Genomic DNA, 15,356 nt, shown 5'->3' on the forward strand with positions numbered 1-15,356 from the left:
TCACATACAGTATCTACACTAGCATGGGTTCTCTGCCTTTATTGGAGCCATTAAGAATAAAGCTGACGTTAAATTGAATAATCATGTTTTCAAGTAAATCCAGCTGCTGGAACAATCGGTGCTCTGTACCCTCACAGTCCGCTCTGTCAGAGAGCGCCTAAGTCAGGTACGAGTCACATCGAAATCACACTCAGCCCTGCCGCTCTCTTCAAAAGCTTCTACTTATCTACCAGCCACAGGACTTTCTCTCCAAAAGCATGTAGACAGTCAGAAATTGATTAGGCAAAGAGCGAGGGACCCCTTTTTCCACACAGCAGCTCAACTCACCATTTTTATGCGGTCACACAATGCTTAGATTTCAGACTCTCTGTCCTTTTCTGGGTTTCCATTACTCTGATTTTGCAAGTACAGTTTGATTTCCAGACATTTTGTCTGAATTTTTTTCAAATAGTCAGGGACACCTGAACGTTCAAGGCGATGGAAACAAAACATCTCGGCGGCAGAAACACAGACCTCTGATTCACTAATGAAATCCATTAAAATAACAAAGCCGAATTAAAATTCCCCCGGAATATTCATTTAAAATATTTTTTGCAAGTGTCCATTGAATAACGAAACAAGGGTGCATGGGTGCCGATGTCTTGAATTGTATGAAAAATTTAATCTAGCTGAAGTGAATCAAAGCATCTTAATTGCACCAGCCGCACCTCTTTGCATTAAATTTGGTGAATTACACTCTCTGGCATATATCTGATGTGTTACTCTGTATTTGTTCATATATCTCTCCCCCTCTCGCTCTCTCTCTCTCTGACAATCGAGCAGGCACTGCTGTGGTTTGGACGTCCTCCAGACATCCTGCTTCTCCTGCTTTGTGGTTTTGTTTTGCTGATCTCATCTCTCTTTCTTCACCGTTCCTCCTGATTGACAGCTGAGCTCAGGTATGAAAACAAACACACCGCTCCAGTGGCGGCGGGTGGAAAGCGATCCGTAGCTGACTCCCCCATACGCCCTGTACCTGCTACCGCTGCCCCTCAGCCCTGAGCCCGGTGTCAACATGGGGCTTAAAGAAAACACGCAGGATTCTGCAACACTTAAGAGCACTTAAACACAATTCTGGCCTGCCTGATGGCCTGATTCGATTTCATTTTACTAGTTAGACACGGCTTTAAAACCACCTGAAACATGAGAAAACGTCAAATCAGCTAACTGAATTGTTACACGCGAACCGATCTAACCAAAAACCAATCTGGTGTGATGACTTTGTTTACTTGTTTTGTGCAACAGAGTAGGGCATGTCCGGACGTGCTGTGGCGTTTTAGAAAACAGGTCTAAGTGTTCTCTGAGTTTCAGCTTTTTTCCACTCTGTCTCTGTCTCTCTCTCTCTCTCCGCTATTGTTCTTCGTTCCCTAAAGCAAACTGTTACTTTTTTCAGATCCTAAACTCTGTTCCTTACCACAGTGTAGTGCCTCGACAGGTTCACAAGGTGAAAAATATGTAAAGGCTTTAAGAAACAGCTGCGGAGATTTCAAAAGCAGTGAGAAACTTTCTTTTATTTAGACGAACAGTTCAGCAGGGACAGTGATTCTTAGTCAATTTATTTATCGAACAAAGATCAAAGGCGGGTTTTTTGTAGTGCGGCGACAATGGCACAAAGAACTGTGGGTAGAAAGCACAATGCCATCGGTTCAAATATGAGAGCAAAAACAGCAAGGCCAAACAGGCAACAGCTTCCTTTTCATCCTCGTGCCATCTTTTATCCGGCGCTCTCCTCCATTAATTTTGAGCCGAAGGAACGTGTGGCCTTTGTATTGATTTTTTAACCTGACTATTAATGCGCTCTCGGATTTATCATAACACTTTAGATCTTAATCATAAGTTGTGTGTGTTTTCTCTTTTCCAGCTTGGTGCCTTTGTTTGTGTATTAATTAAGCAGACCTTGTGTGTCTCCAACCCTGAGCTTCCTTTTTAATTGCCTGTATTTACATCAGGCCGACTTCAAACGCAGAGAGAGACATTTTGTAAGGGGGAGCACAAAGGAGGCCTTTGAAATGTCTACAGTCATATGAAATGGCAGGCTAATTAGAAACCTTAGGCTGCCGGTATGATATGAAAAGTAATTCTGTCTGTTTCTCTACAGTCGCCTGCAGCCTCGCTGAAAATCACGACGGAGGCCACTGGTGGGGTATTATCAACGCCTTCTACCTGTTTATACCTTTTAAACATGACCTCACCCAATGCCATTTATCCAACAGAAAAATACCCTGTAATTTAAAAAGATCTCCTTTCAAAAGGCTAAATCTTTCCTCTCCATTTTCTTCGCTGCACTTTGATCTACGGTGCCACAGAACGGGGGCAGGTACAATGAATCTGGTTTACTGAGATGTGATTTACATTTGGGGGTTCATTAAGGTTATTGCCGATGAATGCACTTATTAGAATGTACGACTGTTTCTTTTTCCCCTGTTCCCCAGACCCCCTCCTCCACCCACACGCCGCAGAGAGTAAGTCTAATCCAATAATTAAAACCAAGGACAAGCGTTATTCATAATTCTAAATAGCGCAGGGAAGGAAAAGGGAGCCATTAAGCGAGGGAACAAAAAAACAATAACACTTCTCTCCAATGTTATTACCCTTGCAATCTAAATCCCGCTATTAACTGCCTCCTAAATGTCTTCTCCATTAAAAGCGCCCTGACATATTGATGCTATAACATCGGATATTCTGCTATGACACCTGTACCTCATCCGACTGAAAAAAGCTGTTATAAAAACACGTGGCGGTGCAACAAATAGTCAACGTAAAGTTCTGAGGATATGGGGCGGATTGGTGTCGGCAGGAACGGACGACAAACCCCAGCGTGCCGGCGAAAGGGAAGAGAACGAGAGTTAGCGATAGTGAGGGAGGAGTGCGTGGCTGGAGCAGGGCAGAACGAGCACGTTATCAGAGAGCCAGTGCAGTGCTGTCTCCTGCTACATAAACACGTCTCTGTAACAGTCAGTGCTAAGACCTGCTCGTGCAAAAAAAAACATCCCATGAACACCTTCACTTGGGTATAAACAGTGCTTGGGCTGTACTCTCATCCGATACAAACACAAATGCATTCTTCTCCTGTTCTCTGTTTGTACTAAGCCTACCTTTCTAATGACTTATATGTCTAATTTCTATTCCAGAAGCTAAATAACAAAATATAGCTTCCATAATGTGCATCACACTCATGTAACAGTCATTCTGAGAAGAGTGACCAGAAAAGGTTGCTTTTCGAAACATATTTGTAAGAGGCTTCAGGTTTCTTACCTTTAATTTCTCCTAACAGCTCGCCTGTGTTGAGTCGCTCCATCTTCTCTTTCCATTCTTTAGAAAGGAGTTTCTCCATGCAGGAGGATTCTGAAACAAAAAGTAACTCAGAATAAAACTGAATGCAAAAAAACACCAATAAAATGTAAAATGTACTGCTTTATTTTAAAAAAAAAAAGCAACCTACAGTAAATTACATATTAGCTATAAAAAGAGAATTACCACAAACGCAGTTTAAGTGAAATCACTCCATAACACAGACAACTGCAGTAAAGAGGCATTCATACGACAGTGTGCATTGAAATCCTCTGTATCTCTCAAATCCATAGCTTTGAGTATGACCCAAAAACCTTGAGCAACAAAACAATTTGTGCTCATACAGAAAAGAGGCCTCAAAGACAAAGAAAAAAAAGACAGGGGAAAAACCTTCCCATTGAAAAGGTGTGCAAGGTGAAGCAAAGGTGAGCAAACTGAAAGAAAGAAATTCCGTCTGCTTCTTGGGAAAGTGAATGTTACGCGCCTGTCTTTCAACAGCCACAGCACAATACATGTCGAAAGCGTGTTCTAACGGCTGGACTGTTATATGTAATAAAGTGAAATTCTATAGAGATCACTAGCTGAGTGTATTAAAGTAGAAAAGTGTGTCAGCTTAGTTCATTAAACGTATTAGGGGTGATGTTTAAAGGTCATCAAAAATGTTTCAATTTCTAAAAGAATAAATGCATTGGGGTTTGTTACTGAATGAAATGCTCTAATGCAATATTTTCAAGTTAGGTCATCTGCATTCAGTGAAAGTGTCAAGGTGAATCTGCTTCTTTATAAAAGGTACCAATTGTTTATTTTTTATTTAGAAGGGCAGGTATGGGGTTTCTTAATTTTTCAATCATGCACATAAAGACAGAAACAAAGTAACACATGTAATATGTGGATAATGTGGGACGTGACCCCTGGTCTGTCGAAGGTCAACTGGAGAGGCTGAAAGAGTGATAAGAATGAGGCGCCGCACAAAGAAAGACATAAAAGAGGAAGGTAGACGGGGTGAGATGGGCCCATTTGACTGGCCCCGCACAGCCGGCAATGATGAAAACAATTAACATTTGTCTGGCAGACAATGAATCAGGAGGAGGAATGGCTGGAATCTGCAGAGCTGCGGCCCTGAGGTCATTGATAAAGAACACACTGCTCATCAGCAAGAGCTTGAAGCTTGCAGCCTGGGTCAGCCTGTTCCCATCACACAAACATACATACACACACGGGACAGAGAAACCTCCAATCAAAAGCACTGGACAGAAAGAAGAGGAATCGGGTGAAGTCTCCAAAAGGCAGAGTTTAATACATCAAGATCAGATCTCTACCTTCTCCAAGCTGAGGAGCTCTTTTCGCAGGCCGTGACCTCTGAGCAGAGGGGCTGCGGGTCTCATGTTGCCATTCGATGACATCATGGACAGGAAGAGTAGAGTTTGTTCCCTGTGTGAAAGGCTAAAGGGCACGGCGCTAAAGCAGACATTCTTGCACGCCGCTGGCAGCCCTCCGGCACCGTAAGCCGTAGTTAAACCGTTCGTGAACACAATGGATCATTTGTGAACACACTTTGCCAAACAAAAGGGCACAATTCATGAGAGTGGGAATGACTTTGGCTACTCTGTTGTGCGTGCTTTGTGTCTGCTTGCATTGTAGTCATACAGTATCTTGAGGTACTCCAGGCCATAGAACATTCCCAGTGAGTGACATCATCACACTCGTGAATGTGGTGAGATGAGATCTTCATCTCATGCCTAAAAAATTAATGTTGCAGCTATGCCTCTGTTATCATGAACATAGCTTTATCTTATTGACTAAAAAACTAATTCACATAGGTATGGAAGCCCTTTTTTGTAGCAATTTCAGAAAGTATTTACTATCACCATTTGATCAGTTTGATGCATCCTTGCTGAATACATTTAACCTTTTAAAAAAAATTATAATAATAAAACATAAAACCTTTTAAAGGTAGTATACAGTATAAAGTTTTAGTTGGAGTTAAAGGTTTTCATTACCAAAAATAAAATGTCAAAAAAAAAAAAAATCTGGAACTTCTAGACACAGAAGCAGTTTCTTCCCACAGGCCATTTCACTACTGAACTGTTAATTGACTCCCAAGACCATCCCCCACCCCCCCCCACCCCCCATAACAGTGCATTATTAACACTGTTAAAATGTTCATAATCTTTAAATATATTTTGGAATATTTCTATTCTGGTCTATTCTGGTCTTCTTTGATATATATTTTCATGTTGAATTTGTGTGTGTACATTGAAGCTATATTACTTAGAAAAAAGAATTGTTTATGCAAGCACACTTGGCAATAAAGCTCTTCTGACCTGATCTAAATATGTGTACATTGGTTAAAAAAAAAGTAAATGCACAAAAAAAAGTGACCTCACTGTGGGCATGAAAATGCTTGAAAGCTTGCAAAGTGAGAGAGTCAATGGTGACGGCCACTGCTTTAATACAGTGCAAGGTCACATCAAGAGGAGGTCAGATTTTCTTTGATTCTCCATTTTCCTCCATTTCAGAGGGAACGACAGGACACCTCCATCTGGGTCATTCTAACATTATTTCTACTTTGCTGACTTTCCCAATCCAGGACTCACAGTTTGTTTCCTTGACCTTGTGAGTTGCTGCGACCCTGTGTTTTATGTGTGTGTGATTGAGGTCCCTTGAATAAAAGCGCTTCCTGTCACAACACTCTCCTCCCCTCAGAGAACAACCACATACACACAACACGCATACCAGCATATATATGTATAACAAATAGCAGTACATTCTTTCCTCCAGGCTGAAAAAAGAGCTGGAAACAGAGAAACTTCCTTTTATGGCACAGGGCCGGGGTGGATCTGTCCTGGCGGGTTAAAAGGTTTTAGGGAAGACTTTTCCCATATTCCTCCTTTGCGTCTTACACACACACACACACCAACACACAGAGCAGTGCACAGATGCTTCTCCAGCACTTGATCATTAAGGAATGCACCAACTGTTGGAGATAATGCGGTGCCAGCTCCCATTCAGCTCCACTCTGCCTCCCTTGAGAGTGGCCGCTCCCTCGCTCCTACACACACACACACACACACACACACACACTACAGCTGGAATGTGCCGAAGCTGTCCTCCACACATTTTTACCTGAGAGAAGTGAAGAATGTCCAGCATTTGCGGATGATGGACACTGAAAACAACCTGTCCGCTACGGTCTGAGGCTATACGACTCTTCCTGGGTTTTCATGCGAGGATACTTTAGGCAAACAAGCAGTTAATGAGACAGACGTCTGGCCCTGGGTTTTTTCAAAGTACCCTTATAAAGCTAGAACATTTGAAAGGAATTTAGATTAATAATAAGGGGATATTTTTTGCACAATTTCCCAAGTTGCATTCCATCTTCTCCGGAGAGAGCACTAATGCCAATGGAAACACTGCTTAACATCTGGATAATACTTAAATGTCGTACTAACATATTACCGATGTAAAGAAACAAAAGTGGACCATTCATTTTGAAAAATCAAACAAAGCTTCAGCCACATCCATTCATCTCTCAGCGCTGCTGCTACTTCAAATGAGAAACGCAGCACAGCCCATTGAACAAGGTACATTTCCTTCCCACATTTGCATTCGGATTTCAAAATACAAAGAGTTCAGAGACAGTCTGACATTTATAGACTCTGAAAACTGAGGAGGAAGTGGGGAAAAGACTTGTACTTGTCTGGAAAGGCCTGTCAGAGGCCTAGAACGAGCAGATAAATAAAGCAAGCACTGACTTTATTGTCGTTATCCCACGAGGGCCCCAAAAATGTCCTCTTGCCCTCTTCCCCTCCGCTCGGATAAAGCGTGGCGTGGCTCGAGGGAAACCAATTCAGCCCAGATGAGATTGGAATGAAAACAATAACCTTTATCTGTATCCTTTTTGCATTTTCCCAAGGTTCCCCCATCTCAACAGACGGCTTAGCCCAGGCCACATCGGACCCCTTGCCTGTCCCACTGATATGACATAGCCTGGGCACTGGGGAGAGGGCTTGGAGGACAACCCACTGATCTAAACCCTTCAGGGAACTAATTCTAAGAGACGAGAAGAAAAGACAATGCAAAGAGAGAAACCCAGAGACTTGTGTCTCGGAGTGGGTATTGACTTAGCGTCACCCATCCGCACACTCAGGAGACCATCCTTGTCAAAACACCAGGATTAGAAGGAAGCTGAAAAAGTAGCATGTCACAATCCTTTTCTGGCCTGATAAAGCCAAAGTCACTAGTCTATGAAACTGGCATTATAGTTGTGAAGTCAGAGAGACTCACTGATCTCAGACACAAGAAGTGATGTACCCACCTTGACATACTAATGGTCGATCTACACCTGCACTCATCTACAATCTGATCTCGACAGCTCGGTTTGCTGCCAGAGATATCTTACTCTTCTTCACAAAGCAGCTCAATTAATACACCTACAGCAAAGATCTGCTGACATGATTATGCCGATGGTCTTAAACAGACGAAAAGGAAGAGCAGCAGCACTCATAAATCTCAGCAAAGATTTAGGAATTGTGTTGAGTGTAAATAGTTTTTATCACCAGATGGAACACAGAGCCAAAACTGTATGTCTAACAGAAACCACTAAACCGTGAAGAGTGAAACACTAAACACAGGTAACATGAGGCTCTTACCTGCAATATTATTGTATATAAAGATATTTTTAATTTAAGCCATTTTAAATTGTAATAATATTGTCTGTATTTTTGAAAAAAAAATCCATTCTTGGCGAGCAGACTTATTTAAAAAACATTTAAAAAATCAACCCTAAACATTTGAATAGTAGTATATATTATATACTACTATATTATTTTAAATTATATGATTTTAAAATAAAATACATTAATATATGCTGCTTGCACCAGCATTTTATTTTGAAATGTTTTACAATTATGTAAAGTAATAAATGCTGAAATAATGTACACAGGTGAAAAGAAAAAAAGATTTCATGTTGAAGCCAAAAAGTGGCCAGAAGATCACACTAATTCCTCTAGTCTAACTCCCTTAAACTTCCAAGCAAAATGAATGTAATGTAGTTCTGTAGAAACCGACTTCAGTTACTGTCATTAATGACCTCCACGGCTGTGTATGTGGGATAGAGCTGTGTCATGCCCCTAAAGATGCAGTTGTGCCGAGCAGAGAGGGTGTACCCCCATCCCGACGAGTCCTGCCCTGTGGCAGACAGCCAGAACATCTGCTAGCACCCCCAGGTCTCACACCGCCACTGTAATCCCCACCACAGGAAGCTGCTCTTCCCCCAATCAATCCTTACACTTGAGAGACGAGAGATAGTGAGAGAGAGAAAGAGAGAGAGCAAGAGAGCGGGAGCGAGTCTCTCTCCTGAAACACTCCACTTCACAGTACACACATCATTACAGCTGTCCTCAGTCAACTGCCCTATCGTCCCTGTGCAGTCTATTGTCAATTGTCCACAAAGTACTGCATCCTTAATCTGAATTTCAATGAAGTGTAGCTACAATGCATTATGCTTCTTCCTCTCAACAAACCTCAAAAATCATGACTCTTTTGCTCTCAGAGGAAGAAGGAGATAAATCTCCACCTTCGGCCCAGCACACGAGCGGCCCCGCTCCTCAGGGAAAACTGGGAATTGCCAAATCGATGATCAACTGACAATGACGTTATAAATTTCCCAGGCTTTCTTCTGAACGCACCCTCTGATGATGGAGAAAGTAGAGGAACCGCTCCCAGTCCGAACAAAAATGAGAGAGAGGAACGAGGAAGAAGGCTCAAGCGAGGAAGAGGTATTATGGTTCCACTTGAAGCCACCCAGGTTGAAGGGCGCTCTCACTGCAAGTGTCGCAGTTAGGTTAATAATTACCCTTTAAGCACTCTCATTTCTAATAATGTTATGAGAGAAAAGGCTTGAGCGAAAAAGAGTAGTCGTCAAGCAGTCAAGGTCAAGAGAATATCGAGAGTTTTGTCCAATTTAGAGGGGAAAACAAGTTATTCCAAGCATTCTCCTTGGCTCCTGCTGGAAAAACACTGTCCCCCCTCTAAAATCACATCTCAAGGCTTTTCTTGCACTGGATTTGTTTCTTACAATAGAGATGCTGCAGTCAAAAGAAAACCAAAAACGCCCTCTTTCTCTTTCTATTTCTCTCCATCCTTAGAAAAACAAACTGGAGTCACAAGCTATGCGCACACACACACACACAAGTTCGCCCGCGAACGCAAGCGTGCACAGAACACTGAGGGAAAATCTTCTGAATGTCTTAATCACAGAGCCACTAAAACAAGACTCCATCATCACACAAAATAAAAGTATAATAATTACAAGAGGCAGACAGGAAAGTGAAACGGCATAAGAAAACATGTTTTGTCGTTCCCGTCGTTAGTTCCAGAGACAACAGCTGTTAGCTGGGGCGGCGGCGGCGAATGCTCCTGAAGTCTCCATAATCACGCCGTTATTGAAGTGAGGACAAAAAGGGCACTAATTGCAAGGGAGCAATCTAAACGTAATAGGTTACACACCCAGGCGACGGCGCACAATGCTAGCAGCTAAAAAGAAGAGTCGGGTAGAAAAAAAAAATAAAAAATCCACAAAAATCACGACAGAGAGAAAACACGCACGCACACGCGCACAACACTGTATAACAGTAGCGTTTCCCTCATTTTCTGCCAATTACCTTCTTTCCCTGTCAACAGTTTTAATAACCTCGATCATTTTCACAAGCCCCTTTTTTTCTTTTTTCAATGTTTTTTTTTTTGCTTCGGTTAAATAATTTTGGTTCTTTAATATGCAAATGCACCCATTGGCATGCATGGGTGAAGAGGCTTCAGCTCCTTGAGATGTGTCAGTATATTGTCGAGCACCTGCACCTCGGGGAAGGCTTGATTTAATTGACACCTAATACTATTCATTATTCCACTTAGTGAGCATCTCTGCTAGTCACCTGTAGGCTGCTCGAACACCACGCTGCCATTTCCTCTTGTCGACAGCTGCTGTAAATAGACTGACTAACCTTAGAAAATCTTTTATTTCCTTTTAGTATTATTAGTTATTTATTGTTTCTACTACTTATATTAATATTAAAAACAACAACAACAGCAATAATACCAGTACTAAATTAAAATTAAATTCAATTCAAATAAATTTATGCATTTAGCAAACGTTTTTATCCAAAGCGACTTACATTGCATTCAGGCTAACAATTTTCTACTAACGTGTACCCTGAGATTCGAACCCAGTACTACTAATAATGATAATATTCATGGTTAATATTGCAATTTGAAAATGTTATATTTGCATAATATTATATTATCTTTTATATATTTATATCTTTTACTCCACTATTCTTCAAAAACGTTTTTGGTGTTTTTTTCTAGGCTGGATTGTAATTACGAAGAAACCGACTGTGCTATAAAAAGACACATGTTAGAAATAGCACATGGCTGTAGGATCATTGTCTTTATTTGGCAGACCTGAGGTGCTAATCTCAGCGCTGACCCCATCGTCCCGGCAATCGCACGATTTCTGACCCATCTCAACAGGACACGTGTCTATCAAGCACATATGAATTAACCACTCCCAAGAGGCTTCACCTCTTGAGCAGGGCGGCACGCGACCTCTTCTTCAATCCATTTTACTGCAGGACTCGGCACTAATCAGGGTTGAATTATTAAAGTGAGCAGCCACCGATGATCAATTCATGCTTGCAAAACCTTCCACGACAGGGCACTTCTTCAACACTAATGACACAAGAGAAATTCCATCGGACAATGAAAGACGTACAGGGAAATAAATCATGCTGATTTGTAATGTGAATGGAGAGATAAAGTTGAAATATGTGAAAAAGAAGAAATAAAAAGTTCAAGTTCAATCAAAGCTGTGGATAAAAAAGTATTTTCGAGGCATGTTTGAGCTAGGAAGACACTCTGCCAGGAACCCTCACCCTCAGAAGGAGAGGGATTCTGGGCACCAAATACAAGAAGAAAACTGAATAATAAATGTTGGTGAAGACAGCAAGACACTAGCAGAGGGTCAGCATCTTCTGAAGTCAAGCCTTCCAAATGAAAACTTGGGCAGGCGATTAAAACACACCCCTGGAGCCTCCCTTCCCCAACACGAGGAGGAGAACGAGACAAAATTAAAGCAAAGTTGAAAGAGAGATTTCTAGAGAGAGAAGTACAACTCAAGGATCCTACAGATTGAGAAGAGGAGGGAGATATTAGGAGGGAGGAAAGGGAGGGGGCCCAAGATGCGGTTGGGTGGGGGGTTGATCCAATCAGAACTTAGTGTGGAGAGATCAGGAGCCAAGATAAGCCCATACTCCGAGCCCCCAAAACTGCAATCTCCTCTTAAGCTGGAGAGTGGCAGCTGGCAGAACAGCTGGTGAATAGGATTAATGTCAGAAGAATGAAATAAAACTCAACATATGTCCGAGCCTGAGGTGTTGGGACTGCGCGTGATTGTGCCCCGATGGATGCCATGTGTGCAGCTGGAAGGAGCAGCGCCGGAGCTCGGCTGCGCTGCCTTCCCCACAAGGTCACTTTTAAGAAAACTAGGACCATTTAATGCTTGGATAGCAAAATGAACTTTCTCTCCCCTGTCCTCTTTAGCCTCCTCTCAGGCTGAGTGAACCCTCAGAGGCGGCCCATCCCGACTGCTCCACTCCTGCCTGCTGCTGCTGCTGCTGCTGCTGCTGCTGCTCTTTACGGTTTACTCACAACAAGAAACATCTTCAGCACACAGACAGAAAAAAAAAAAAACTTAATTCAGTCAAACAACTCAACAATTTTCCTTTTTGAATCAAAATCCATCTCTCAAAAACAAAACAAAGATCCTCCTTATGAAAACCAACCCACATAAATATAGATAAACATTTCTCTTTATTCATTTGAGAGGGTCTGCTTAATATAATAATAATAACTGTTGGTACTACTGCTATTTTATTATGGGCTGAAAAATGAAAAACATTTTCTCAGGACTGTCTCTCATTTAGGACATACAGTGAACTTCAGACAAAAAATAAACTCTTATATTTAATAACTTAGTATGTCGCCTGTTTGTTTCCCATCTTGTCCCTTGACTATTGTGTTAATCTTTGTTTTTTATTAATATTTGTATTAGTGTATTTATTTTCTAATCTGCCAACCCAAATAAATTCCTCATCCATTTTTACAACCTTATGTAGATTCTCAAGTGTTGGGATTTTGTGCACAAAACTATAATTAATGTTTCTTTATTTTCTTTCTTTCTTTCTTTCTTTCTTTTTAAAAAAAATAAATAAATAAATTACACAAAGGCTGCATCTTATGAAATCATCTTGAAATACTGCTGACAGGCTTGAGTGCATGTGAAGGTACAAAATAAGAACAGATATGCAGATTTAATCTTAATTTATAAATTCCATTTCATGTCGGTAATCATTAGAGCCCACATACTGTAATAAATTATAATAATTTCACACAAGAATTAAATTACCGGGTACCTTGCAGAGGAGCCATTTTTATGCTGGCTACCCTGCAATCTAACTGTCAGATATAAACCCTTCTGCTAATCAATGCTTCAAAACATTCACTTTTATTCCTCTATGTTGAATTAATACAAATGTGTGAATAATGTCGCTTACTGTGATCATTTCAGCTCAGAGCGATTTAGTAAATTAATGGGTGCTGGGGACAAAAAGAAACTGATAGGATCCACATGAATAGATTAAAATTTGCTGTGAAGCCAACTGTCTTGAGTTGTCACTTAAACTTTATTTCATCTTAAATGCCGGAGCAACTTGGACGTGCTTGAGGGGTTCTCCCCACAATATACGGCGAGTTAAAACGTGCCGTCAAAAAGATGATGTGCTGGTAAGATTCAAATAGAAGACATTTCAAGCAGAAAAACAGTACGGCTCGGTTTATATGCACGCTTTGGGCAAGTAAATGACGTAAAAGTGTTTCTTGAAGTCTTAATGTTTAAGAAAAATATTAAAATAGCTTTATAAATTGATGATCTTTAGCAAACTAGGCATGTGTTAAAAGGAACTAGTGTTTTACAGCCACGAGTGAACTGTTTTACAGTAATAAACAGTGGTGTATCAGTGCATGAGGGCATTAAAAAGTGCAAGTTAAAAGGAGGCTTCTTCGTTCTTTGTAAAACTCACTTGACTAATTAAGGAAGCATATTTTTTGCCGCTGCCACTGACATTCTCCTCTTTTATGAGGCAACAATTAAAAATGTTTATGGTCCCGTGCAGCGCACTCTGTTTACCCGCATGTCAGAGTTCAGTGCTCGCGCACACGGGCCCAAAATTTCACTATTTTTAGCCGCCGACCTCCGTTCTCTCGCACACACACACACGCTACCGTGTAACTGCACACTCTTACTACTTCACAGACCACCAGTGACTGGCGAGTTCAGACCACACAGCTGCACACGGCAATACAATCCGCCTGTGGAGTACCATTGAACAACACAGACATGATCTATCTACTTCAGGGCTTGTGAGTGAAGTTTTAAGTGGATGAAATGTAGTTTCTTTGTCTGTTGATATCTGAGCAGATAGAATGAGAGGTTGTGACGACACAGAGTAGTTACCAGAAACCATTCTTCAAAAGGTTAGGGATTTCAATTCTTCGCGAGTCTGCTTGCCATCTACAGCTATAACACACTCAATGTCCCATTGTTTCCTGCATGGTTCTGCAACAATGGCCACCGTATTTTCTTTCGGATCGACCCGTTTCTTTTTCTCGCTGCTGTGGGGTCATATCCACCGCAACATGCTGTGAGAGCACGGAAAACGCTGCCGTTTCACATGGAGCTGAGCTCATTTCCTCATCACCTCTCAAGAATGGGAAAAAGAAAGTGTATGAGAGATAAAAAATATATTTGGGGGAAAATATATGCCATGCAACCCCTCCCAACTCCTCTCTGAGGAGACGCCATCCTCTGGCAGGGCACTCTGGGAAATTAAAGGAGTGAGAAAAGTGTACCTCGCTACCCAAATCACAAATTGCAGTAGATGGAATTTTACAAAAAAAAAAAAAAAAAAAAAAAACCTTTTCCCACCCGGCTAAAACCATTAATTAGAATTAAAACTCATAACTTCAAGCTATCATTGGAACTTCATGACATGTAATGGATGACAGGGACCTAAAACGTATTAACCACTCGACCTACACAGACTTAAAATTATATGGGGGCCACTCCCAATGAGAGATGGCGTTCAGCGAATAATTACAATGATCCGAGCCGCAGCGTTCGCCGAGCAATAAAACATGTTTCTATCTGTTTTTTCTGACATCCCATCTCATCCCAAGGCACCTTATTGAGCAAGAGAGAGAAAGACACAAGGAGACCGATAAATCATAAACGTTTTGTCATGTCCAACATATCGGGTGGATGTGTACTGTTCATCTTTTAGTTCATTAAATTTAAAAAAATGTATATTTAAATGTTGTTCCAACTCATTTTCTATGATTTTCTGTACTTTTGTTCATAAAATGAATGTCAAATGTCCAAAACATCACTGGCCCGCACTGATGATTATGCTGTGGACAGGAGAAGCAGATAAGTCATACGGGTGAATAAATGACAGAATTAGAATATTTTGGGTGAACTATCGCTATAATCTGTGTGTGTACAGGAGGACTTGTGTTAGCTGTTGTGTCTGTGAATTTCAGGAAGGGTGGTGGTATTAGCAACTAGATGGAGCTGACGTAGCTGGGTCTTATAAAACAAGTCTTGCTATGTGGCCTGAAATCATTAGCTGGGCGCACCGGCCCGTCTGTGGCTACGGTGTGAGTTACATTGACACTATTTTGATCCTAGTCAGATGACAGCGGCTCTTTTGTCCAGTTATGTGCAGTCAATGCCTGGGAACTGAGCACGAGGCGGGTGGTGGTGATCTCACACTCATATAGCGCAAATGCACACACGCTTTACAGGTTAAGTCCAGCTCATCTCCTTCTGACCGCTTTTAATCTACATAAAGGGTCCAGCGCTTTCCACCAGCAGCATTCAGCTGTGCAGTGACAGATTTAAGGCTAATTAA

The 15,356-nt window shown here is 41.4% G+C and overlaps 1 protein-coding gene across 1 annotated transcript in view; it reads right to left on the reverse strand.

The window, feature by feature from the left end:
- LOC113105372 (transcription factor SOX-6-like) overlaps positions 1 to 15,356 on the reverse strand; it is a 131,230-nt gene that overhangs the window by 56,336 nt on the left and 59,538 nt on the right. The window contains exon 7 of the mRNA XM_026266408.1: positions 3,295 to 3,384. Within this exon, the coding sequence (XP_026122193.1) occupies positions 3,295 to 3,384 (90 nt within the window). The remainder of the gene's footprint in view (positions 1 to 3,294; positions 3,385 to 15,356) is intronic.

This window comes from Carassius auratus, chromosome 7 (assembly GCF_003368295.1).
Source record: "Carassius auratus strain Wakin chromosome 7, ASM336829v1, whole genome shotgun sequence".
Classification (NCBI taxonomy): Eukaryota; Metazoa; Chordata; class Actinopteri; order Cypriniformes; family Cyprinidae; genus Carassius; species Carassius auratus.